Source organism: Megascapheus bottae, chromosome 2, assembly GCF_031878675.1.
Source record: "Megascapheus bottae isolate mThoBot1 chromosome 2, mThoBot2.hap1, whole genome shotgun sequence".
Taxonomy (NCBI): Eukaryota; Metazoa; Chordata; class Mammalia; order Rodentia; family Geomyidae; genus Megascapheus; species Megascapheus bottae.
Genome location: NC_143510.1, coordinates 17,287,425 through 17,313,796, shown reverse-complemented (window position 1 = coordinate 17,313,796; position 26,372 = coordinate 17,287,425). Strand labels below are relative to the sequence as shown.

Genomic DNA, 26,372 nt, shown 5'->3' with positions numbered 1-26,372 from the left:
GTGAGAAAAGGAAGAGGGTCTCATGATAGCAAGTGTCTCACTGAAGGCCAGAATGTGGCACAACATTTCCCAAGAGCTTAAAAAAAACAAACAAACAAACTTTCAACCCAGAATTCTATATCCAAAAATGAATGTGGACTGGGCACCCCAGCACATGCCTACAATCCCAGTACTCAGGATGTGAAGGTGGAAGGATCACCAGTTCAAGGCTAACTTGGGATACATAGCAAGACCTTGTCTCAAAAAACTAAGGACTAGAGACTTTACTCAATGGCAGACTGCTTGTTTAACATGTTCAAGATCCCTGGTTCAATCTCAATTACTTGAAAAAGAAGTATAGGAAAATAAACAAATTCTCAGATACTAAAAAAATTTGTTGCCAGCAAATATACCTAAAAGGCAAAGGACAAAAGAAAGCAATCCTAGAATATCTGGCAAGAACAAATAACACTGAAGAAAGTAAAGCTGGGTGAGGTGGCTCACACCTGTAATCCTAGCTACTCAGGAGGCTGAGATCTGAGGATCCAGGTTCAAAGCCAGCCCAGAAACAAAAGAACCTGAGACTCATCTCCAATTAACTTCTAGAAAATGGGAAGTGGGGCTTGGCTCAAGGGTAGGGTGGTAAGCCTTAAGCTGAAGAGCTCAAGGACAGCACCCAGGCTGAATTCAAGTCCTATGACCCACAAAAAAAAAGAATATTTAAAAATGTATTTCCTTTCAAAATTATGTTCAGTAGTCAAAGCAACATTGTTAACAATGTCTAAAATGGTTCTTAAAGTATGTAGAGGAAATATTTAACACAACTGTATTATAACTAACAGGATAAAGAAATATAGAGGCAGGTAAAGTATCCATATTTCAATCGAATGAAATGTTGCTGAATAATGTGTATATAATTCCTAGAGCAACAACTAATTATCTGTGCAGATAAGACACTACAAAATACTATAATCAAATAAAAATGAAATTCTATAAAAGTTTCTGAGCAATTTCAAGAAGAAAAAAAAAAAACCCATGAGACAAGTCCAAACCTAACAATTACTACACTGAATGTAAATGTTATATGTGTGTGTCAAAATATTTAAATAAATACATGCTTCTACAAGAAATATACTTCAAGTATAATGGATTCTAGTACCTTGATAATAATAGGACAAGATGAAAAATAAACACAGAAAGAGACAACAAGGAGGGAGGAGGGGAAGAAGAAACGAAGTGAGGGATGGAGAATTTAAAAATTCAGACAGAAAGTTAATTGATTGGCAGAGACTCAATGAAACAGAAAATAACTGCTTATTGTTTAGGGGGAATTAAATGTTCTAGAATTAGATAGCAGTGATCTATGTATGACTCTGAATATGATAAACCACTGATTCTCTAGGGTTATAGTTAAGTGATTTGGCACTTGCACAGCATGCGTGAGTCTCAGGGTTCTATCTGCAGAAAAAAAAGAGGAAAGAAAGAAAAAGATAAAGAGAGACAAAGAGAAGGATGGAGGGAGAGAGGGGAGGGAAGGAAAGAAGGGAGTGAGGGAAGGAAGGAAAGGAGAAAATGAAGACAGGCAGGAAGACAGAAAGGCAGAAAGGATAGCCTGGCACTGGTGGCTCACTCCTGTAATCCTAGCTATTCAGGAGGCTGAGATCTGAGAAGCACTGTTCAAAGCCTGCCTAGGAAGGAAAGTCCCTAAGACTTTTATCTCCAATTAACACCCAGAAAAGCAGAAGTGGAGCTATGGCTCAGAGTGGGAGAGCACTAGCCTACAGCAGAAAAGCTCAAGGACAGCACCCAGGCCCAGAGTTCAAGTCCCATGACTGACAAAAAAAAAAAAAAGGAGGGATAGGAAGGATGGAAAAAATAACAACAAAAAAACTACAAAGCCACCAATCAATTTTACACTTCTAAAAGTGAATTTCATGATATATAAACTATGGTTCAAAAAATATACTTCCATAAGCTGCTTTTCAAAAACAAAGCTTCATAGTTTTAAAAAAAATCCTTGTTAAAAAAAACAAACCAACTAATTGAGAATGAACCAAAGATATGATGAGCTATTTCAGTGAAGAGAATATAGGGATTCCAAGTACACACATATGAAGACATTCAACAGACAAGAAAATGCAAATTACAAAAATGCAAATTAAGACCATCATGAGCTGTTACTGTCCTGTTAGCAGAATGTCTTACATAAAAATGACAGTTTCAAAGCTAAGTGCTGGTGGCTCATACTTGCAATTCTATCTACTCATGAGACTAAGATCTGAGGATCACCGTTGGATGCAAGCCTGAGCAGGAATGTCTGAGACTTCTATCTCCCATTAACTACCAAGAGCTAAAAGTGGAGCTGTGGCTCAAGTGGGTGAGTACTAACCTTGAGCACAGAAGCTCAGGGATAGCACTCACACTCTGAGTTCAAGCCCCAAGGATAAGCACAAAACCAAATAGCAGTAAGAATGCAGAGAAATTATATGCCTGCCACTGATAATACAACCACTCTGAAAAGTAGTCTGACTGTTTCTTTACCAACCCTATGATCTAAAAACTATACTTTGTGGCACTTATCCACCTAAAATACTGTAGATGTATTTTTTAAAAAATCAACTCTCAATAATTACAGATGTGATTATTCATAGTTACTTATTTTAGCCAGAATTAGAAAATACCAAATGTACTGATGAATGATTAATAAACTAGAATACATGCATGAAAACTATTGGTAGTAAAAAGTAATGAACCACTGACAAACTAAAAGACTTCAACCTATTTCAAAGCTATTATTTCATTTTCTTTTTTTGGTAGTACTAGCGTTTGAACTCAGGCTTGCCTGCTCAGTTGGTGCTCTATCACTTGAGCCATGTCTCTATCCTAGCCTTTTGCTAGTTAGTTTGAGATGAAGTCTCTCAAACTATACTACCCAGGCTGGCCTCAAACCTCCTGATCTCAGCCTCCTAAGTAGTTCAGATTACAGACACTGAGTCTCCAGTCCATGGCAATGCTATTATTATGAAACAAATGAGCAAAAACCCACAACAGTAATATACTGATTTCATAAATGTTAAATTATAGGGATGGAGAATAGGTGAATAGTTGCTCAGGTTAAAGAGGGAAGAAAGAACAGTTACAGGAACCCTTCACAATAATATGATCATTTTGTATCTTGATAGGCAATTACAAGATTCTACAAGATATACATTTTATACCAATATCAAATAGATTTTATATTGCATTATAGTTATATGAGGAATGGAATAAACTGAGTGAAGGGACCATATTAACTATCAATGTTATCCTTGTAACTTCCTCAAACCCACAAATTATTTCAAAACAACTCAAAGTTAACCATCAAGCTGAGATACTCAGGAGGAGATTGGAGAAATTCAGTTTAAAGGTAGACTAGATAAAAAATGAGATCTTAATTAAAAAAAAAAAGCTTGGTATGGTGGTACACACCTGTCTATTCTACCTGTTTGAGAGGTAAAAGGGCATAGTCTGAGGCCAGTCTGGGAGAAAAAAAAAATGCAAGATTCTCTATAAAAAAAAAATACCTCAAGCAAAAGGACTGAGGGTATAGCTCAAATGGTAGGCTATCTGCATTATAAACATGAAGCCCTAAGTTCAAATCCCAGTACCATTTAAAAAAATCTATCAATATTGAAATTTTATTTTTTAAGTTTGCGCATAAAAATTATTTTTTGAGCAAGCATTATCAGTAGTAATCCATAGTGCTGGTAGTATCTGCCAAGTGTCAAGAGATGGCAATGAAAAACAACTCATGACTTCAAAGAACTTCACTGGTAGAACATCAGATGATACAATAAAGACAAGTGTTGTAATTCTGCACCCTGGAGAATAAATTTTGCTCATCAGAACCAGTACCTGCATCTGGCAGCTGCTCCCCGTTCATCTCCACAGCACATGGGCTATTTCCTCCCCATACAAATAAAAGGCTTTGTGGATCTGCTATGGTTTCCAGACAACTTGCAAGTTTCAAGCCTCTGTCCAGTGAGCATTCAAGGTCCAAATCAAAGTGCTGAAAAAGCAAAAAAAACAAAACAAAACAAAACAAAAAACCACAAGATAGCCTGAATCTCAATGTGTCACTTGACAAGGTTGGTTGACAGATTTGGGGGAGGGCGAGACCACTGGTAAAAAAGATTATGGGGGTGTGTTGTGGGAGACTAACACCTTTTTATTTTAACAGAAACTTCTGTGTGTGCTGGTCCATATACAAAGAAGTGGAGAGGGAAGGAGATAAGGAAGCTATCAAAAACTTAGACACTTCAAGATCACAACAAATCAACATGGATGTGAGTCCTACCTTTTAAAATTAAGATTATTGTATTTAGTACTTTGATGCCTGGACATAAAAATTCCCATTCCTAATGGTTTCCAGGGTTAGGGTTAGCTTTCAAATCTGTCTTACCAAATAAATAAAATTCAAGACCTATCTTACTTTAGTTTTCCATTTCCTTTCTATAGAATATTATGCAGAACCAATCATATTGTTCTTCAATTTTAAAAAAATCTCTCCAAAATAAGCTCTGCACAAATTCTTAGATAACTTGTTTGAAATACAATTAGCATACCAAAATTGCTCTTTTTTAATTATATAATCTAATAACAGTAAATTTACATAGCATGTAATCACCATCAAACTAATTTTGGAATCTATAGTTCTCCTGAAAAGAAGCATTGCACTCATATGGCAGCTCCTCACAAACTCATCCCTAAGTGAAAACACCACTAATCTACTTTGTTTGAACATTTCATATAAATGGAGTCATGTAATATGTATTCTTTTCTGCCCGGCTTCTTTCAGTGGGCATGATCTGGGGAGAGGGGGATGCCAGCCCTGGAGCTTGAACTAAAGACTTAGGTATTGTCCCTGAGCTCAAAGCTAGGTGAGCCACAGTTCTACTTCCAGCTTTTCAGTGGTCAATGGAGATAAGTCTTATGGACTTTCCTGACTGGACTAGGTTCAATCTGTGATTCTCAACTCTCAGAAACAGGGATGAGCCACTGTTGCCCAGCTTACTGGGTATGATTTTGAGGTTCATTCACATTGTAGAATGGATTAATCTATTTATTCTTGCTTTGTACACAAGCAAAATAATCTGATCCAGTATTTTTGTTAGTGCCTAACAGATTACAAAGAGTAAATAAGAAAGGATTTGCTTTAGGAAGGCATGACCATAAACTAACTATAAGGGTAATAAACCAAGAAAAGTACAAAAATGGGATGAGTACTTTACAGAGCAACTTTAAGGGTGACATTCTACAAAATTAAACTCTATATCCTTTCAAAAGATTTGAGTGCTACTGCACTCAATAGTTCTCATAAACAGCTGTAATCACTAATTTAAGGTTAGCTTAGGTTTTAATATATTCCTTACAAAGATGTTAGCTACTTATAGCACAACAGCTCTGGTGTGAATATGTATAGAGTGAATACAAAAAATACAGGGATGAATTTTACTGTGATATTTCCACACATGTACACAATGTATTCCAATCAGTCTACTCCCTCCTATAGCCCCCTTACTGCCCCTCCCTTCCTAATAAGAGTTTCAAGAGGTTTCATGGCTTTGTTTTCATGTCAACAATCTATTTTTACCATATCCACTCTATTCTTGCCATGCTCATCTATTATCATATCAAATAAAATGAGGTAAAGACCTTTTCAGATGTTAATAGCTGTTAAAACTGTACCCCATTTGAGATAAATGCTAGTTCTCCCAAATATATCATGCACTATAAGCAATGAAACCTGTACTTTCTCATATAAACAACTATACAGAAAACAGACTGATACCAAAAGCCAAGTTACCTTCCCATGGTTTAATTTTCTAACCAGCAAAAAAGCTGAACTGGAAATATGTCTTAAATGGAAGAGAGCCAGCTGTGATTGAAAAAGTGAAGTGAGAACTCAAGGCTCTGAGTCCAAGCCCTGATACTAACAACAACAACAACACACACACAAAAAAACAAAAAACAGAAAACTGAAATCAGGCTACCTCAAAATTTAGTTACCTCAAAAAATGGGTTATACCTACAATCTTAGCTACTCAGAAGGTTGAAAGATCTGAAGATTAAGAAATAGATCACAAACTAAAGATACAAAAGGTTTTGGTCAGGCCTAGTAAATTATTTAATAGTCTTTGCTCATGAATGGGTAGGTAATAAGAAGGAAACTACAATTAAAGAGAAATTACTTCATGCCTTGAATGTGATACTTTGTCTACAAATTTTCAGGCATATGAACTGATAATGTTAAGAAACAACTGAAGGCAGCATAAAAACCAATTACATTCATTAAAAGCAGATTACCCTCTTGAGGACAAAAACAATCAACTGATGCTGAATATTTAGTATGAGTAAATTTGTTTTCCCCAAGAGTTTCTCACAATAAATATCTTGAAAATCAGAATAACTTGGCAAGTCAGTAGAGGGCCTAGACAAGAACTCAGATCCTTGATTTAGTGCTTTTTGCTCTTCAGTTGGGCAAAAATGTTTCTCTAAATGTGAATAACAAAACTCAAACACCAAGGCAGTGTGGTGGCTTAAATCTGTAATTCTAGAATTCTGGAGCTGAGATAGGAGGATCATAAATTATAACTAGCCTTCTCAAAATAAGCAAAAAAACAGCAGAGATCAGTGGCTCACCCTATAATCCTATCTACTTAGGTGGCTGAGATTTGAGGAGGTTCAGTCCTACCCAGGCAGAGAAATGTAAGAAATTTATCTCCCATCAACCAGCAAAATGCTGGAAGTGAAGCTGTGGCTTAAGTGATTGAGCATTTTCACTCAAGGCAGTTGCTCTAATAGTGCCTAGGCCCTGAGTTCAAAAAAAAAAGCCTTTGTTCTACTCTTGCCTCTTTCCCTTCCACTTTCCACTGTATAAGGGTACGGTAAAAAGGCACCATCAATGAAGAATGGAGTCTTGTTAAATCAAACCTGCCAGTGGCTTACTTTTATATCTCTCAGCCTCCAGAACAGGGAGAAAACAGATTTCTACTATTTGTAAATTACTCATTTTCAAGTATTTTGTTCTAGCAGTGCAGACTAAGATACAACTCATCCCTGAGAAAAAGGCTGTCCATTCTATATTCTAACACCACAGTGATAGAAAACTCCACCAGTACCCTGCATCATTGTGGGACAATCTATTCCACCTCCGAGAAGCTCCACCAAAGTAAAACTATCTTTACACTACCCCTAAGCCTAGGACTTCACCCCACTGCTGCTTCCCACTAAGAATAAGTCTGTGTCCTTATTCACACAAGTCCTTCACATAGCTAAGGAGAGCTAACAGTTTGCCCAATTGTTCTTCCTAAAACAGATTCTGAGCCAGGGGGTCATGCCTATAATCCTAGCTACTCAGAAGGGTGAGATCTGAGGATCATGGTTCAAGCTAGCCCAGGTACAAAAGTCCGTGAATCTCTTATCTCCAATGAACCATCAGAAAACTGGAAGTAGTGCTGTGGCTCGAAGTGGTAGAGTGCTATCCTTGGGACAATGAGCTGAAGAGCTCAGGGGCAGTACCCATGCCCAGAGTTCAAGCCCCCTGATCAACCAAAAAAAAAAAAAAATCCTTAGATTCCTTATCCTCTGAAACACAATCTAGATTATTTGTTGTTCAAAACAGAACCAGGGAGAACTAAAACCTTAAGACAGTTTTGATTTCTGTTTGATAGAGCCTATTTGTCATTAGGCAAAAAGTATCAAGGGTAAATTTGTTTAGCTAATCAGACTTTGATACTGAGATCTTAATAAGCAAATTGCTGAAATAAAAATGAAGAAAAAACTGTTCTTTCCTCAATGTTACCTTAAATTTAATTAGCAATCTAATAAGAGCACAGCATATGTCAGAGGAGAAACAAAGGACAATCACAAGTAGAATAGCATTCTCCACAATATGAAAGAAAATAAACCAGCAATCCCAATTAGAATTCCATTATCTCTCTCCAAAAGCTGGTTAGCATTTTGGAAGACCCTGCAAGAGTACTTCCCTAAAGAGTACTTGGTTTATGTTCATAGATTCTGAAGAAGCTATGCCTTAGTCTCTCTCTGTGAGACTGTAAGACTATCCAGGGAATGAGCAGAATAAAATTGATTGGGATAGGTGGGCCATCCATCTACTTGGGATAGTCTGGCTCACAACTCACAACATCCCTTATAATCATCCTTTAACTTAAAAGGGTGCCAAATACTGAAGTTTCCCAATTTCTTTTCCCAATTCTGAAATTACTTACTAGTTAGAAAAATAATTTCAATAAGTATCATATAAGTAGGGGGTAAAAAGAGGCTAAAGGAACTTTATATAAATACCTTAACAGTTATAAATCCCAACTAAAATCTCATATGACATATAGTTTTTGTACTTCAAGCCCATATGCCGAACTAAAGTTTCTGTACAGCAAAGGACATAGCTAACAAGCTAAAAAAAAAAAAAAACAAAAAAACAGTCTATAAGCTGGGCACAGTTGCTCACACTGGTATTCCTAGCTACTCAGGAGGCTGAAATCTGAGGATCGAGGGTCAAAACCAGCCCTGGCAATTAACTACTAGAAAAACCAGAACTGGTGCTGTGGCTCAAGAGATAGAGTTCTTCCTGATCTGAAGAACTCAGGGACAATGCCCAGGCCCAGGGGTAGGAGTAGGGCAGTAGCCTTGAGCTGAAGAGCTCAGAGACAGCACCCAGGCCCAGAGTCCAAGCCCCATGACCAACAAAAATAATAATATAAAAAAGTCCTCCTAATTATAGGTTTTTGTCTGTACATCACACAATGGCCTAATATCCAGAATTATATGAAAAGCTTTAGAAACTAAATCTACAAAGAATTAACAATCCAATTAATAAATGGGCAAACAAGCTAAATAGAGACATCTCAGAAGAAGTAAAAATGGTCAACCAACACATGAAGAAATGCTGGCCATAAAGGAAATGCAAATCAAAATAGCACTGAGATCCTATCTCACCCCAGTTAGAATGGCCATCATTAAGAATATAAACAACAAAGATGATGGCACAGATGTAGGCTTTTAAAAGCGAACCCTGATATACTGTTGGTAGGAATGTAAACTTGTTCAATCACTCTGGAAAGCAACACTGGGGTTCCTCAAAAAAGTAAACATAGAACTATCCCTATGATTCAGCACTTCCACTCTTGGGCATTTATTCAAAAGATCACAAACTAGGACACAATAAGCCACTTGCACAAACATGTTCATCACAATACTGGTCACCAAAGCCAAAGTGTATATAATACACACATACACACAACAGAATGAATCTTCCTCATCCATGAGAACAAATGATACTACAAATAAATGGAAGGCCCTGGAAAGAAACATGTTAAGTGAAGTAAGCCAGGCCCATAGAGACAAAGCATAAGTATTTTCTCTCATCTGTGGAAGCTAGAATTAATTTATAAAGGTATTAGTAAGTACTTCAGGGTGGAATGCATGTATATACAAATGTATTAACTGAAATATGGTAAATTCAGGAGAGAATTTGCCATAATTCCTTAGAAAGGTCAACTCACGGTACAACAAAATAAACAGCAGGAAATGGTTATTTGAAAGGTGAGATATGGGGCCAAGAGAAGAGGGGTAGGTAAATGAAGGCAGGGGAGAACACTGTCATAAGAACCAATGCATATCCTAGAGAACTGAGGGGAGGATGAGGGAGAATAATGAGAGGGGCAACATACATCAAGATGCATTGTACTGGAAACTCCTTTGTACAATTACTTAAAGGTAATAAAAATGGGCTATATACTCTATAGACATAATGTTTTATTATATAGATTAATCCTTAATTTTAATTATGTTCTAAAACCTAAGTGCCAGTGATTGTATATAGATTCCCTTCTTGAATACTTGTTTATTAAATGTGACATTTGAAATATGTAAAAATCAATGTTAATAAATTATTTAATAAAAATATATAATTAAAAAAGATATAACATTAAAATAACTAATATAAAGTGATAGAGTAACTTTTTGGAAAAAAGACTGCAAATTTCTTAAAAGATTACCATACATCCCAGAAATTCTTCTGGTTTTCATGTCAGAGGTCATTGCTATGAAATGAAAACCCAAAGGTCCTTCAACTAGTAACTGGATAAGCAACATATGGCACAACTATTTAATGAATCCTTCTCAACAAAAGGAATAAACTGACATGCAACAATGATGAATCTCAAAAACTTCCTACTTATTGAAATATGGCAGATATAAAAGAATACACACTGAATGAGCTGTGTTCATATAAAATTCTTAGAAAAAACAAACTTTAGAGAAAAAAAGCAGATCAGAATTGTTGGGTAGAACACAAAGAGGGACTACTGGTAAATGGTCATATTTTGAGGAGTGATGGAAATGTTCTAAAACTAAAGTATATGATGGTTGCACATTTGTATAAATTTACTAAAGCTTAAATGCTGCTTACTTACAGTAAAATATTACATATATATATATATATATGCTTCAATAAAAATACTATTAAAAAAGCTGAGGCCAGGAGTTTGGCGTAGTGATAGAGTGCTTACCCAGCATGCACTAAGACCCAGGTTCGATTCCTCGGTACCACATACATAGAAAAAAGCCAGAATGGGTGCTGTGGCTCAAGTAGAGCTCCACCCTTGAGGAAGCCCAAGGACAGTTCTCAGGCCCTGAGTTCAAGCCCCAGGACTGGCAAAAAAAAAAAAAAAAAAGCTGGGTGGTGCCAAAGGCTCTTGCTTGTAATCCTAACTACTTGGGAGGTTATGATCTGAGTACTGCAGTTTGAGCCAGCCCAAGGTTTGAGACATCCAAGAAAGTCTTATCTACAATTAACCAGCAAAAAGCCACAAGTGGAGCTGTGACTCAAGTGGTAGAATGCTAGCCTTGAGAAAAAAGCCAAGGGAGAACACTCAGCCTGAGTTTAATTAAGCCCTAATATTTTTACCAAGACAGAGACAGGGAGATGGGCAGGCAGGCAGGCAGGCAGGCAAACAGGCAAACAACCGATTTAAGAAAATAATGCAGCCTGGTGTCAGTGGCTCCTGACTGTAATCCTAGCTAGTTAGGTAGCTGAGATCTGAGGATCAAAGTTCAAAGCCAGCCTGGGCAATTAACTACTAAAAAGCCAGAAATGGTGCTATACTCCAAGTGGTAGAGCACTAGCCTTAAGCACAAAAGCATAGTGACAGGCCAGGAGCATGGCCTAGTGGTAGAGTGTCTGCCTAGCATGCACAAAGACCCACGTTTGCACTGAAAATAGACCTAATTACTGAACAATGGGAGGAAAATACTTCATTTATATAACACCATTATATTTTACAAACCTCTAAAGTTTACATTTTACTTAAATGATCTTTTTTCCCCACAGAACAATTTGTAAATAAGAACAGCTGTCACATTTCACAAGTAGGGAACTGCAGCTTAGGACATTTCCTTTTATGACCAGCATTCTATGTTTCCTGTTACCTACTGTATGTCACAACCACTATACTGTAATTAAGTGCCATGGAGGTATGCAGGGGCCTTGTTGGATTTGTTTGCCTTTGAACTCCCAGAGCCTCACCAAAAAGCCTTGCTGGTTGCCGGACCACAATAGACACACACTGAATAGGTAAAAGCACACCTCTCCTTCCTATTCCTATTTGACACTGAAATGCCCATTCTGCCAAAAACATCTCTTTTTTTGTATGGTTTGTTTTTAAATGATTGTTCTGACGATAGAAAGGCTTTACCAATTTTAGTGACTGTTCTTGGCACTTTCTAGTTAAGACCTATTTTCTCCGTACATAGGAACAAGGCAAAATGCACATGCCCCCCACATAAACCACACACACACACACACACACACACACACACACACACACACACACACACACACACACACACACACACACTGGTTTCAGGCAGCTCTGTAGGTGAGTCAGAAAGTCACTCTAAGTGATACATCAGATTAAGGAGCCCCCAAAAGATTAACCTTTGGTAATCATATTTTCAAAGATACTCTAGTTCCATGCAGAATACAATCCATGTTAAGGCAAACAACTGTGCATATGGGCAAAACTGAGAAAGAAAGAAACAAGAAAATACTCAAAGAATTATGAAGACATGTCAAGGACAGTGAAGAGAGAGCTTCAAGAAGCTCCCTCAAGCCAAATCTGAGATGATTTACACACCCATATAATGAAAATAACAGACTGTGGCTCATCAAATAAAAAAGGAAAGCATGAGGTTACACTGATATAAAATAGTAAGTCAATAAATTAAAAGTCTGATGAGGGATGGTATAAACCAACAGTTTGGAAGTACTTATCCATGAAGTACTAATTACAAATGGGAAATAATTTAGCAGCAAAGAAGCCTGGCAGACATCACCTTAAGCAGCACCTCATCAGAAAAAGCTCAGAATGCAATTGTCTATCACCAGACTGGGACAAAACATTGCTTCTGTGATATTCCTAACAATGATGTGTAATCTGAGTTTAATAAAGTGGAAACAAACCCAAACAGGAGCTTTCCACAAAATAACTGACCTATAATCTCCAATACACCAAGACTATGAAATTTAAAATAAAGAAAAAGACCAAAACAACTAAATACGAAGCACATGATTCTGAAAAGACATCTTTTGCTCTTACCAGAGGTAATGGGGTATTAGTAACTTCAATGGCATCTGAGGAGTGTTGAATGGTAATAACGTGACAGTATTAGTATCTTGACTTTGATAGTTATACTTATGTACAAAAATGTCCTTACTATTGGAAATGCATGCTAGGTGACTCCACAATGACAGAACATCAGGTGGACAACTGATTACCAAAAATTCTAGGGGAGGGGAAAAAAGTTTTCTCTACAACACTTGTAATTTTTCTATCTAAAGTGACTGGATTTCAAGAAGTCCTATACTTACTAGGCAGGTGTTTTAGAACTTGAGCCACATTCCCAGACATTTTGTTTCACTGCTTTTCAAACAGTCTTCTTTCTACTCATGCCCACACCTACCTGAATTTCAATCCTATTTATGTTTCCTGCACACAGTGACAGACAAACCCTATTGTACCCTGTTGTTTTTACTGACTGAGATGGGTCTCATGAACATTTTGCCTGAGCTGACCACAAACCTCAATATTCTCAATTTCAGCAAGGGGTACTAACTAGAATTAGAAATAAGCCACCACACTCAACCTTTTGAAGTTTTATTTATTCATTATCAATACTGAAGCTTGAACTCAGGACCTCTATGATTGCCTGGCTTTTTTGCTCTCAGCTGATGAGCTACCATTTGAGCCAGGCCTCCAATCTAGCCTTTTTTTTTCTTTTTTTCCTGTCAGGGGGCTTGAACTCTGGCCCTGGGCACTGTCCCTGGGCTCTTCAGCTGAAGGCTACTGCCCTACCCCTTGAGCAACAGCACCACTTCTGATTTTCTAGTGGTTAGTTGGAGATAAGAATCTCACAGACGGGGCCGGGAGTTTGGCCTAGTGGTAGAGTGCTTGCCTAGTATGCACGAAGACCTGGGTTCAATTCCTCGGTACCACATACATAGAAAAAAGCCGGAAGTGGTGCTGAGGCTCAAGTGGTAGAGCTCTAGCCTTGAGAAAGTCCAAGGACAGGGCTCATGCCCTGAGCTCCAGCCCAGGACTGGCAAAAAATAAAATAAAATAAAATAAATCTTTCTTTAAAAAAAAAGAAAAAGAATCTCACAGACTTTAGTGCCCTGGCTAGCTTTGAACCATGATCATCAGATCTCAGTCAGCCTCCTGAGTAGCCACCGTGCCAAGCTCAGACTAGTTTTTGTTGTTGCTGGTTGTGGGACTTGAACTCTGGGCCTGGGCACTGTCCCTGTGCTCTTTAGCTCAAGGCTACTGCCCTACCCCTTGAGCCACAGCGCCACTTCCAGTTTTCTGGTGATTAATTGGAGATAAGAGGATCACCGACTTTAGTGCCCTAGCCAACTCTGAACAACGATCCTCAGATCTCAGCCTCCTGAGGAGCTAGGATTACAGTCATGAGCCACCATGCCCCACTCAGTAGCTTTTTTTTTTTTTTTTTTTGCCAGTCCTGGGCTTGAGCTCAGGGCCTGAGCACTGTCCTTGGACTTCTCAAGGCTAGAGCTCTACCACTTGAGCCTCCACACCACTTCTGGCTTTTTTCTAAGTATGTAGTACTGAGGAATTGAACCCGGGTCTTCGTGCATGCTAGCCAAGCACTCAACCACTAGGCCAAACTTTTTTTGCTAGTTAATTAGAAACAATCTTTTGGACTTTTCTTCCCAGGCTGGTTCTGTTTCATAGTCTATGGGATGATGGACTGTCCCAAGGACACCAACTCAAAAAGAATTTGATAAGGCCAAGTTTACTTCTGTAGAAGGATGTGCCATCAGCCAAAATCCAGCAAGCAGAAAGGCTGCTTCCCTTTCATCCCTAAAGCAGCAAGGACCTGCCCTTCTTCTCTGACTGGCCAAGCTCAGGTTCCTAATCTGTAACAAGATGTGACTTCATTCAGAGGGACAGGATATCTTAATTAATGGGAACAAGATGTAACTAAAATTCAATGTGCCTGTAACAGGATGTGTTAATTAAAGGGTAGCAGGAATAGGATGTAACTAAAAATTTAATTGACAAGGGCCAAGCCACTTAGCCAAAACAGTAACTTTTCAAAAAAACAATTCTCACACCATTGACAAAAAAGAATGGAATTCAATTTGATAGACAAGAAGGGTTATTTCACAGTCCTCAGCTCTCAGTCTCCTGAATAACAAGGTTCATAGGCACCAGCTCTGGGCTTTTCTATTTTTTTTTAATGATAAGCATAACTCTAAAATAAAAGTTAGAGATGCAATCTTAAGACAGATTTACACATCTTTCCAAAAAGAATATTCTGGTCAGAGAAACTAGGTACTTGGGAGGCTGAATCAAGAGGACAGCAGTTTGAGGCCAGGCCATTAGCTGGGCACAATGGACCATGCTGGTCATCCTGTGCATAAATGTCAGTGCCACAGACCACACTGCCAGATCAGCCTGGCATGGGAGGACACCTGTCATCCCGATAATGATGGGAAGCCTAAAATAGATCATGATCTAGGCACATGCCTAAGCAGGAAGTGAGATCCCATCTCAAAAATAACCAGTGCCAAAAAGAGCTAGAAGCATGGCTCAGTGGCAGACCATGAGGCTTTGATTTCAAAACTCAGTATCTCCAAAAGAGAAAAGCATACTTATATTGGGCATGATGGCTTACACCTATAATCCTAGCACTTCAAAAGTCTGAGGCAGGTAGATTATGGATTTAAGGCCAGTCTGGGTTATACAGTGAGACCTGTCTCAAATCCACTCCTTCAAAAGAAGTGTACTTAATGAGTCTTCTGTTTGGTCACTGGAGAAGTAGTTGTGAAACAGTGTTGTGTAACACGTTTAAAAAAGAAAAACAGGCTTTACATACAGAAATACTGTCTACAACTCGTTCATTACATACAAATTTCAATAACTTGGGAAGATTTTTTTACCCTTCTGGGTTCTCAACACCCTACACTCCATAAAATAGGAAAACTGCTGTTTTTACAAAATATCTATAAAGATGAAATAATGTCTATTTGACATTACATGCCTTGCATGTAATATATGCTCAAAATTAGTTCTGTTTCACTTCTAACCATCCTATTTTAGGCTTATATTTAAGGAGCAGTCCTCTTAATATCAAACAACTTCTCATATAAAAGGGATATTAATGATCTTACATGCTAATATCCTCTTTTCAAGATAAGTAAACAGTTCCAAGACCCTGGACTGCACAGAGAAAGGTGAAGCATCTCATCACAGAAACAGTAGCATTTGTGTTGGCTCCAAACCCTTAGACACACTCTCATTTTGTCTTCAAAACTCTAAAGCAAGCATTATAATAAGTTTTCAGGGGGCCGGGAGTTTGGCCTAGTGGTTAAAGTGCTTGCCTAACATGCATGAAGACCCGGGTTCAATTCCTCGATACCACATACATAGAAAAAGGCCAGAAGTGGTGCTGAGGCTCAAGTGGTAGAGCTCTAGCCTTGAGAAAATCCAAGGACAGTGCTCAGGCCCTGAGCTCAAGCCCAGGACTGGCAAAATAAATAAATAAATAAATAAATAAATAAATAAATAAAAATAAGTTTTCGGCTTATTATAATAACTTTAAGAAAATCAAGGTTCAAGCAAGATTAAGAACCTCAAAATCCAAGTCCAACTCAAAATTTCATGAATTTCCCATAAATGCTATCTCATTTATTTCTAACCATGATTAAGAAAAACACTATACACATATTTTGAAAGTTTTTCTATACCCTATGTACTAAAGTAATTACTTCCTTACTTTCACAATTCATAAAATGTTATCACTGTAAAACAGAAAGTGTTTAATTCCAAGGTCTTTTCCCATCATCATCATCAGCAATTTACAATACTCGTACCTAATCTCTTATCTCAGACTTGTTTATTAAAAATGAACAATGGTGAAAAAAATTCCTAAAATGTCTTCCTGCTTTAACTAATTTAACTTATTCCTACCACATAGAAGAAAGTTTTAGTCTAGAGTCCTAGGGGTTCACAAAGAGAATTTAGTAGAACTGTGAGAGATTATTGATGAGCAAAAGTTTTATATCTGTAATTGATATTAAAGATTTTTTCATTTCCTAGATTACATTTTGAAATGATTTTATTATTGTTGCTAGTTTTGTCTAATTGCTTCCAGAGCTGTGGCTGCACTTATAAAAAAAAAAAATCATGAAGCTTTTTGTTTGAGTTTAAATCAACACAACTACAAGGCTAACTTGGAAGTGGCTGTCTTGTTAGTCATATTTGTGTTTCATGAGTTCTCATCTTGGGCCATACAAGTAGTAGAGCTGATAAATGGTACAACAAATTAAAATGACACTAAAAATATTTTTTCAAGTATAATTGTAGGCAACTTTATCAGCAACTGCAACTTTAGCACAGAAAAGCACATATTTTCATGTTACACTCATTGCAGAATATATGTAACTGATTTCCTTTATAATCTTATATGTTTTAATTTTATATATTTAAAATCATTGCTTGCAAAATACTTTCTGAGCTATGTAAAGGGTATATCAACACTGCAAGGCTTAAGAACCATAGTTTTGGAGTTGGGATATACAGCTTGTTTTCCTAGCATGCACAAGGCCCTGGGTTCAATCTCTAGTACAGGGGGGAAAAATAACATCTGGTTTGAAACAACAAAGCTGTTAATAGCTACACATTTTAAGTAATACAAAAAATTAAAAGATTTGATGCTAGATGACAGAATTCCTTACAATTTACAATTTTACTACATTTCACTTTTAAACATGTGAATCCCTTATTCATTCAAGAAATTTTACTTGGCTTCTATACTTCCTCACTTGATTTCTATACTACCCTATAGCAGCTACAAAGATGAAAAATAAAAGTTATTCCTTTGCCCAAACTAGAAGAAGAAGAGACAAGTGCAGGCAACCATAAGAAAAAGAATGTCTTAAATATTAGAAACACAAGTGAAATTCAAATTGATTCTCACTTTCTCAACAACAAGCAAGCAAGCAAACAACTTAGGTAATGGGAGAACAGTAAGAAAGAGATGCTGGTTCTTAGTGGTTTTAGCAGAATGAAGTCCTAAATTGCCTAGCTCAAAGGAGGGCAAAAGGAGGCAAAGGCATTAAGAAGGAAGAGCTGAACTGCTACTGTACATGCTACCTACCAGCTAGGGGAAACCATTCATGATACCTAATTTAACAATCTGTGGAGCTGGTTATGGCCTTCGTCTTCCAGAGATGACTTATGGGAAAGAAGAGTGGATGACAGAGAAAAGGCTATATAATAAATTCTCTTAATTTTCTTAACACAAGGTAGACAGGGAAAAGGCGCAGGGGGATAAGTGTGGGGTCATGTTCCAAAATAGAATGACATTTACTGAATTTGTACAAAAATACTGTTTTCCAAGAATTAGTATGTGGCATTTTATTTATAGCATCTTTTCTCTGCTAATCTTATCTCTTTTACAGTAGCTGACTAAAGAATAAGCAAATGAGTATCTCCTAAATTTGGAACTTCTCATAAAACAAGATATTTAAAGGAGTAATCTGCTCAAAGCTCTCCTGCTGGATTTTAATTTTATAATTTTTTTTTTTTTGCCAGTCCTGGGCTTGGGCTCAGGGCCTGAGCACTGTCCTTGGACTTTCTCAAGGCTAGTGCTCTACCACTTGAGCCTCAGCACCACTTCTGGCTTTTTCCTATGTATGTAGTACCAAGGAATCGAACCCGGGTCTTCGTGCATGCTAGGCAAAGCACTCAACCACTAGGCCAAACTCTCACCCCTTAATTTTATAATTTTTTATGCCATACCAATGAAATGACACTAGATAAAAGATAAAGCCATCCCAGGAAAAGACCACTGTCCTTATAAACATCTATCTTCTTGTATCTTTATCTTCAAGATTGTCTTCTGATTCTCTCTTTCTCAAGAGGAGGAGGGGCAGTGCTGGAGATCAAACCTAGGCCTTTCACAGGCCAATCAATCTACCACAATCTACCACTGACCACTGAACTATCTCATGTCTTTTTTTTTTTTAATTACACACACACACACACACACACACACACACACACACACAGGCAAGCAGCATGCAAAAGGCACTAAGTCAGGCATGAGGCTGGCATCAAGGCTGGCAGGGGCAGGGTGGAATGCACACTTGAATATGAGGCAGCCACCAGCAGGAGGGATGGATCTGTGACTACAGAGGCTAACAAGGCTACACAGAAGAATACATATGGAAATAAAGAAGTCATCTAACACAAAAAAGCAACAGCACAGATTTGAGGAGTTCTACTGAAATCCAAGGTTTTACTGTACATTAATACATATGCAGTTAAAGGAGAGTTCGGCCAGAGGGAAGGTGCTAGACTAATCTAGCCAGATGGAAAGACTGAAGGGTGGGAGTGGACCAAGAGAAGGAAGGTTAAAGCTAACAAAAACATCAAAATAGGAAATGACAGAAAAATGAAATATGCCTCCCAGTTCTAGAATGTGAAAATCAACATAAATAGTGCTATCAGGGCAATACCAGGTTAGTAGTTAAGAAGAACTGACATGTGTCAACCACTGGTGGACTCCACTGACTGTATGGATATAGACTGGAGTAGGACACCCCAGTGAGATAGTCTAGAAGCAGCTGCAAATCAGACTGCCATCAGATGATGTAACATAAATCAGATTGACTTAGAAGCCCACTAGCACACAGTAAGAAGCTACAAAATAGAAAAATCCAGGACTGGAGAAAGAATGAAATGACACACTAAAAAAGAAAATCGTGTCAGGTGCTGATAATTCTAACTACTCTGAAGGCTGAGATTTGAAGATCACAATTCCAAGCCAACCCAGGCAGGAAAATCTGTGAGACTCATCTCCAATTATCCACCAAAAAGTTGGAAGCACAGCTGTGGCTCAAATGGTAAAGTGCCAGCCTTAGGCAAAACAACCTAACAGAGAGCACTCAGGTCCTAAGTTCAAGCCCCAGCATTGGCACACACACAATCAAGAAATTCTTCTCCATCTGAGGTCACAAAGATCTAGGCTTTGCACTTTACACTCACTTCTTTAATATACTTGAAATAGATTTGGTTTTATTTTTCTATGGCTCACTGATTATTTTTTGTTTTTGTTTTTGTTTTTGTTTTTTGTTTGCCAGTCCTGGGCTTGAGCTCAGGGTCTAAGCACTGTCCTTGAAGTTTCTCAAGGCTAGAGCTCTACCACTGGAGCCTCAGCACCACTTCCGGCTTTTTTCTATGTATGTGGTACTGAGGAATCGAACCCAGGTCTTCAGGTCTTCATGCATGCTAGGCAAGCACTCTACCACTAGGCCAAACTCCCGGCCCCTGAATCACTGATTATTAAGAACTAGCTCTAACTATAATATCTATAACTGCTAACCACTAAGCAAAACAAATAATATTTTTTCTTTTCTTTTCTTTTCTTTTTTTTTTTGCTGTTCAGCTCAAGGCTACCTATTGCCTTACCCCCTGAGTCCCAGCCCCATTTCTGTTTTTTCTAGTGGTTAATTGGCGATAATAGTCTCATGGACTTTAGTGCCCGGGCTGGCTTTGAAGCTTGATCCTCAGATCTCAGCCTCCTGAGTAGTTAGGATTACAGGTGTGAGCTAAAGAGCTCAGGGACAATATCCAGGCCAAGGGGTAGAGCGGTAGGCTTGAGCTGAAGAGCTCAGAGACAGTGCCAAGGCCCAGAGTTCAAGTCCCATGACTGACACCCCCCCCCCAAAAAAAGAACTTTATGATAAAAACATCCCTTTACCTCTTCCCTTTTCCTGAAGCTTGTAACTTTCACTTTTCAAAAAGTAGAAATATTCCAAAACTAAGTATCTTAAAGTGAATATAACTCATAGACATCACCCTTTCCCTTTCTTATTCTGTAAAGTAATGCTTGCAGTTATCCCTCTGCTCTGCCTCTCACTCCACTGCATTTGTCTATAAGGGCAGCATACAAATATGCTCGAATATTGTCACCTCAATATAAATGAAAACCTCCCTTGACCTCTCATGCTCTCTGATTATTTCTTCATTTCTCAGCTTCCTCTTCACAATAAGATGTCTCATGGCTAGTCTGAGTACAGTAACTCACATAATTCCAACTACTTAGAAGGAAGAGATCAAGCAGATCACAGATAAAGACCTCATTACAAACAGTAAGTTGAGCAGCAATGATATACATCTGTGGTCCTGGCTGTTCAGAAGGATCTAGGTAGGAGAATCACAGTCTGAGGCCAGCACCAGACAAAAACACAGACTATGTGAAAAAATAACTAAGGCAAAACTGCCCAGGGTGTGGCTCAAAATACTAGCCTGATTTCAAATCCCAGTACTAACAAGAGGGGAAAAGGGAAAGGGGGAGAGGAGAAAGGGAAGAGGGAGGGAGAGGGGGAAAGGGAGGGGAAAAACAGGAAGAGATGGAGAGAAATCATCTCAGCAACTTGGTTACAAAAACCATTTCCTCACTTCCTCCTCAGGCTGGCTTTAATGTCCTCTACCTCACTGACACTGCTCTTGTTCAGGTTACCATTGGCCTTCTAATCATCAAATCCAGTGGATTCCTGATGAGGACCTTCACACAGCACAGCTATGCACACTGTAAACTGCAGCTCCTCCAAACATTTTCCTCTCCTCTGCTGGGATTCTACTTACTCTCCAGATTGTCTTTCTTTTTCCTCTCTCTCTCTCTCTCTCTCTCTCTCTCTCTCTCTCTCTCTCTCTCTCTCTCTCTCTCTCTCTCTCTCTCTCTCTCTCTCTCTTCTTTCTTTCCTTTTCTTGCCAGTCCTGGGGCTTGGACAAGGCTGTGTAATATTGTTGAGCTTTCTTTAAGGCTAGAGCTCTACCACTTGAGCCACAGCACCACTTGCAGCCCCTGTCTTTCTTTTTCAAAGCCAATCATTGGGCTTCTTTTCTGCCTACTCCAGAATAACACAAATCCTAATTGGAATTCCACAGATTTTGGTGCCCAGTTCTGTTCTCTTCTCCTCTCATCTCCTCTCCTACCTCTCTCCTCTCCTTCCCCCCCCCTCTCTTGCTCTCTCGCTCTCACACTCTCTCTCCCTCTCTCCACCAAACCCATTTGACATTGTCTTGTTTTCTGTTTGTGAGTTTTTGTTTTTTAGGCAGTCTGAGGTTTGAATTTAGAGCTTTCCACTTGCTAGGCAGCTACTTGCAGCCCATTTGACATTCTCTTTCTAGGTGATGTCATACAAAATCATGGCTATAAATATTGTAAGTGATTATAGGGACATCTTCCCCGCATTCCAAACTCATGATCAGCTACTCATTTGGAATCTCTATTTTAATGCTACATAAGAAATCAAAATGGAACTCAAAATTCTGCTTCCAACATCAACTCTTCCCAGAATTTACACAACCAAACAAGTCAAACCCTTGAGACCCTTCATTCAGGGCTCTTGCACTCTTACTCCACCCACCACTGAATCCTACTAGGTCTACAGCATCATACTGCCTAGAAATGGCTTACTTCTCCCACATTTTCACTGCCATTATCCTAGTCCAAGACACCTTGCCAAGGCAGTGGCTCCAGATTCTTTCTTTCTACACTTGAAAGTTCATTCTTTTTTTTCTGCCAGTCCTGGGCTTGAGCTCAGGGCCTGAGCACTGTCCTTGGACTTTCTCAAGACTAGAGCTCTACCACTTGAGCCTCAGCACCACTTCCGGCTTTTTTTTTCTATGTATGTGGTACCACACCATAGTGCATGCTAGACAAGCACTGGACCACTAGGCCAAACTCCTGGCTCCCAAAAGTTCATTCTTTGCATAACATAAAAACATCACTTAAAAAGCTTCTTTAAAAAAAAAGGCTTCTTAAATTGAGAAGTCCAAACTGCTACAAAATCTAGCAGGCTCAACAAGATCTGGTCCCTACCTAATACTTCATCTTCTTTCTAATTACACCCACAGACTCCAGCCTTGGGACCTTTGCAAATGCTCTCTCTCCTCACCCACAATGCCCTTCACATAACTAGCCCTCCACGTCTTAGTCTCAAAGTCAAGCAAATACTGTAATTTTTTTCTAATCATTCTACTGAGCATATTCAAATCCTATTCTCCTCCATATCATTCAGATGTTGTGCCAAAGGCACTTAGTTCAATTACTACATTTGATTTTTTTTTCTTACTAGTTCATTGCCTATCTTTCTGCAATATGAGCTTTTGTCTTTTTGGAGTAATAAAAAGTGCCAATGAATGACTAAAGGAACAAACCAAAGATGAAAAAAAAAAAAACAAAAAACAGAGGAACAAGGAGAACATATCTGCAACCTCTGTTTGTTTCCACTAGAGTTCTGTAATTATAATAACCCCTAAAGGTTGGGCAGTTTTGAATTCTGGACCTCACACTTAGTAGGCAGGTATACAGTCACTTGAATCACACATCTAGACCTTTTAGCTTCTTAGAGTATTATGTCTTACCAAGGACTGGTCTCATGCATGCTACCAGACCTTGTTTATTAATAGAGATAGACTTTTTGCCTGAACTGGCCTCAAACTGCATGACCATGACCATACTCTAATAAAATCGGTATTACAGAAATTCAAACTAATTTCATAAATTAACGTAGTTGGTAGCTGACTATAAACTGTTAACTAAAAACTTGCTAACTAAGCCACGAGTGTGGCCTAGTGGTAGCATGCTCTACCCCTTGAGCCTCAGCACCACTTCTGGCTTTTATCTATGTATGTGGTACTGAGGAATCGAACCCGGGTCTTCATGTATGCTAGGCAAGCACTTTAACCACTAGGCCAAACTCCTGGCCCAGGCTGGCTTTTTTTTTTTTATGTATGTGGTACCAAGGAATTGAACCAGGTAGCATGGTAGGTAAACACTCTACCAATAGGCCAAACTCCTGGCCCTCCTTCTTGCTTTTTTGCTAGTTAATTGGAGGTCAGTCTCATGAACTTTTCCTTCCCCAGGCTAGTTTCAAACTGTGATCTTCAGATCTCAGCCTCTTGAGTACTAGGATTGTAGGTATAAGACACCTGGGGCTGCCTGTATTTTACTGTAGAGGTATTATTGCTAACTTTGACTGGACTTGCCTCAAACTCAAAAACCCCCTTTCTCCAACTCCCTAGTAGCTAAGATTACAGGCATGTTCCACCACACCTTGCTCTTTTCTTTTCCCTCGGTTTTTCGGTTTTTGTTTTTATTTTTCCCAGTCCTGAACCCAGGGCCTGGGCACTGCCCTTGGGCTTTCTCAAGGCTAGAGCTTTTACCACTTAAGCCACAGCAACACTTCTGGCTTTTTTCTGTGTATATGGTACTAAGGAACTGAACCCAGGGCTTCATGCATGCTAGGCAAGCACTCTACCACGAGGTCATTCTGCTGGCCCCTTCCTATTATTTTTATTCTTATTTTATCTCCTTCATCCTGTAGTAAAGCCATTAAATTAGATGTTGTCTTGCTATTTTTTTGCATTTAAGACACAAAAGGATAATCCTAGGGGGTCTTCATTTTTTTTAACAAAACAGGGAAAAGGGTAGTTTCTTGGTTATCAATCACAAATATCATGTATCTAGAAACAGACAAAAAAAAAATCTTGGGGCTGGGAGTTTGGCCTAGTGGTTGAGTGCTTGCCTAGCATGCACAAAGACTGAGCCCAAGCCCAGGACTGGCCAAAAAAAAAAAAAAAAAAAAAAAAATTCTGGAACATGGATTTTCTTGTGATTATTATTAGTGGTGGTATTTACTTTTGCTTTGTGCTTTTTTTAGCAGGGCAAAGTTTGGGGTGCAGAAAGGAAGGGAGAAAAGGTGAACAAATGCAATCATACTATTCAGTATACACTATGTGGAAAATGAACTATGTAACTCATAGAGATGACAGGAGGAAACTGGGAGAAAACAAAGGAAGGAGTGTCACTGTCCAAAAAAGTAATGCATTCCTTATTCATAACCCTTCCGTACCTAACTAATAATAATAAAATTATATTTTTTAAAAAGCCAACCTGAAGCCAAGAGCTGCTGGCTTAAGCCTGTAATTCTAGCTACTCTGGACACTAAAATGTGAAGATCACAGTTCAAAGCCAGCCAGGGCAGGAAGGTCTGTATGACTTCTATCTACAATTAATGCCCAGAAAAATGTAAGTGGCACTGTGGCTTAAGATAGTAGAGCATCAGCCCTTATTGAAGAGCTCAGGAACAGTGGCCAGGCCCTAAGTTCAAGGTCCACGATTAACCAAAAAAAAAACAAACTGGATCTGTGAACCAATATTAACTGATACAGGGAAGTAAGGAAAAGGGTAGAAGGCACAGAAAAGACATACTAAGTCTTATCAATTCCATTCCTCCTATCTGGAAAACAAAGTCACTGCCATTCAGAAAAAAATATGCAAAATATAGTACAAATTAACAATGAACACATGCCAAATATGGATGAATTTGAGGACATCGTGCTAATAAAGTCAATCATAAAAAGACAAATATTATTATTGCACTTAAGATGAGGTAGTTGATATCATACAGAAACTAGAATGGTGGCTGATATAGAAACTAGAATGGTGATTGTTAGGGGCTAACAGGAGGAAAGAGTTAGGAGTTTATGGTTTAATGGGGATGGCCCTTCAACTTTACAGATTAAATGGGCATATCATCTCTATCAATAAGCCAAGCATGGTGGCACATTTCTGAGCTCTCAGCTAGATAGGAAGCTGCAGGTCAATGATCACAGTCTATGCTAACTCCCGGTAAAAAAAAAAAAAAAAAAAAAAAAAAAAAAAAAAAAAAAAAAAAAAATGTGAGACCTACCTAAAAAATAACCTAAGGTGAGCACCACTGTCTCATGCCTATAATCCTAGCTGCTCAGACGGCTGAAATCTGAGGACTGCAGTTTGAAGCCTGCCATGGCAAGAAAGTCCATGAGACTCCTATCCCCAATTAACCACCAAAAAACATGAAGTAGAGTTGTGGCTCAAGTAGCAGCTCTAGGCTTGAGGAAAAAAACCTCAGGACCAGTGCCCAGGTGCTGAGTTCAAACCCCAGGACAACACACACACACACACACACACACACACACACACACACACACACACACACACACACACACACACACACACCAAAATGAGCCAGGGACATGCTGAAGTAGCAGACCACTTATCTAGCAAATAAAAGTCCCTGAGTTCGGGGCTGGGAATTTGGCCTAGTGGAAGAATGCTTGCTTAGCATGTACAAAGACCCGGGTTCGATTCCTTGGTACCACATGCATAGAAAAAAAAAAAAAAAAGCTGGAAGTGGTGCTGAGGCTCAAGTGGTAGAGCTCTAGCCTTGAGAATGTCCAAGGACAGTGCTCAGCCCCTGAGCTAAAGCCCAGGACTGGCAAAAAAAAAAAAAAAAAAAAAGTCCCTGAGTTCAAACCCTTAAGCCACAAAAAAGAAAAAGATACTGAAATTCCTAAATTAAAAAAAAAAAAGTGGCTCATACCTACAATCCAAGCTATTCAAGAAGGCTGAGATCTAAGGCTTGGGGATGGAAGCCAGCCTGAACAGTAAAGCATACAATACTTATCTCCAATTAAGCATTAAAAGAGCTGTGGCTCAGATAGTAGAACACTAGCCTTGAGCAAAAAGACTGAGAGACAGTGCACGCAGGCCCTGAGTTTAAGCTCCAGGTATGGCGTGCGCACACGCGCAAGCGCGCAAGCAAGCACACACACACACACACACACACACACACACACACACACACACACACACGAAAAAAAAAAAGAGGAAGAAGAAGGAGAAGCAGAAGCAGCTTCTTAATCTTCTTAATGATAGAATCACAACATATATCACAATGACTCGATTAGACA

At 38.7% G+C, this 26,372-nt stretch overlaps 1 protein-coding gene across 7 annotated transcripts in view; it reads right to left on the bottom strand.

The window, feature by feature from the left end:
- The window catches only part of Sfmbt1 (Scm like with four mbt domains 1), a 100,486-nt gene that overhangs the window by 56,171 nt on the left and 17,943 nt on the right, over positions 1 to 26,372 (bottom strand). For 3 of the 7 annotated variants that reach the window (XM_090321052.1, XM_090321077.1, XM_090321068.1), the window contains exon 2: positions 3,874 to 4,027. The exons of the other annotated variants lie outside the window; for them this stretch is intronic. In XM_090321052.1, the coding sequence (XP_090177178.1) occupies positions 3,874 to 4,027 (154 nt within the window). The remainder of the gene's footprint in view (positions 1 to 3,873; positions 4,028 to 26,372) is intronic. 7 annotated transcript variants of the gene reach the window in all.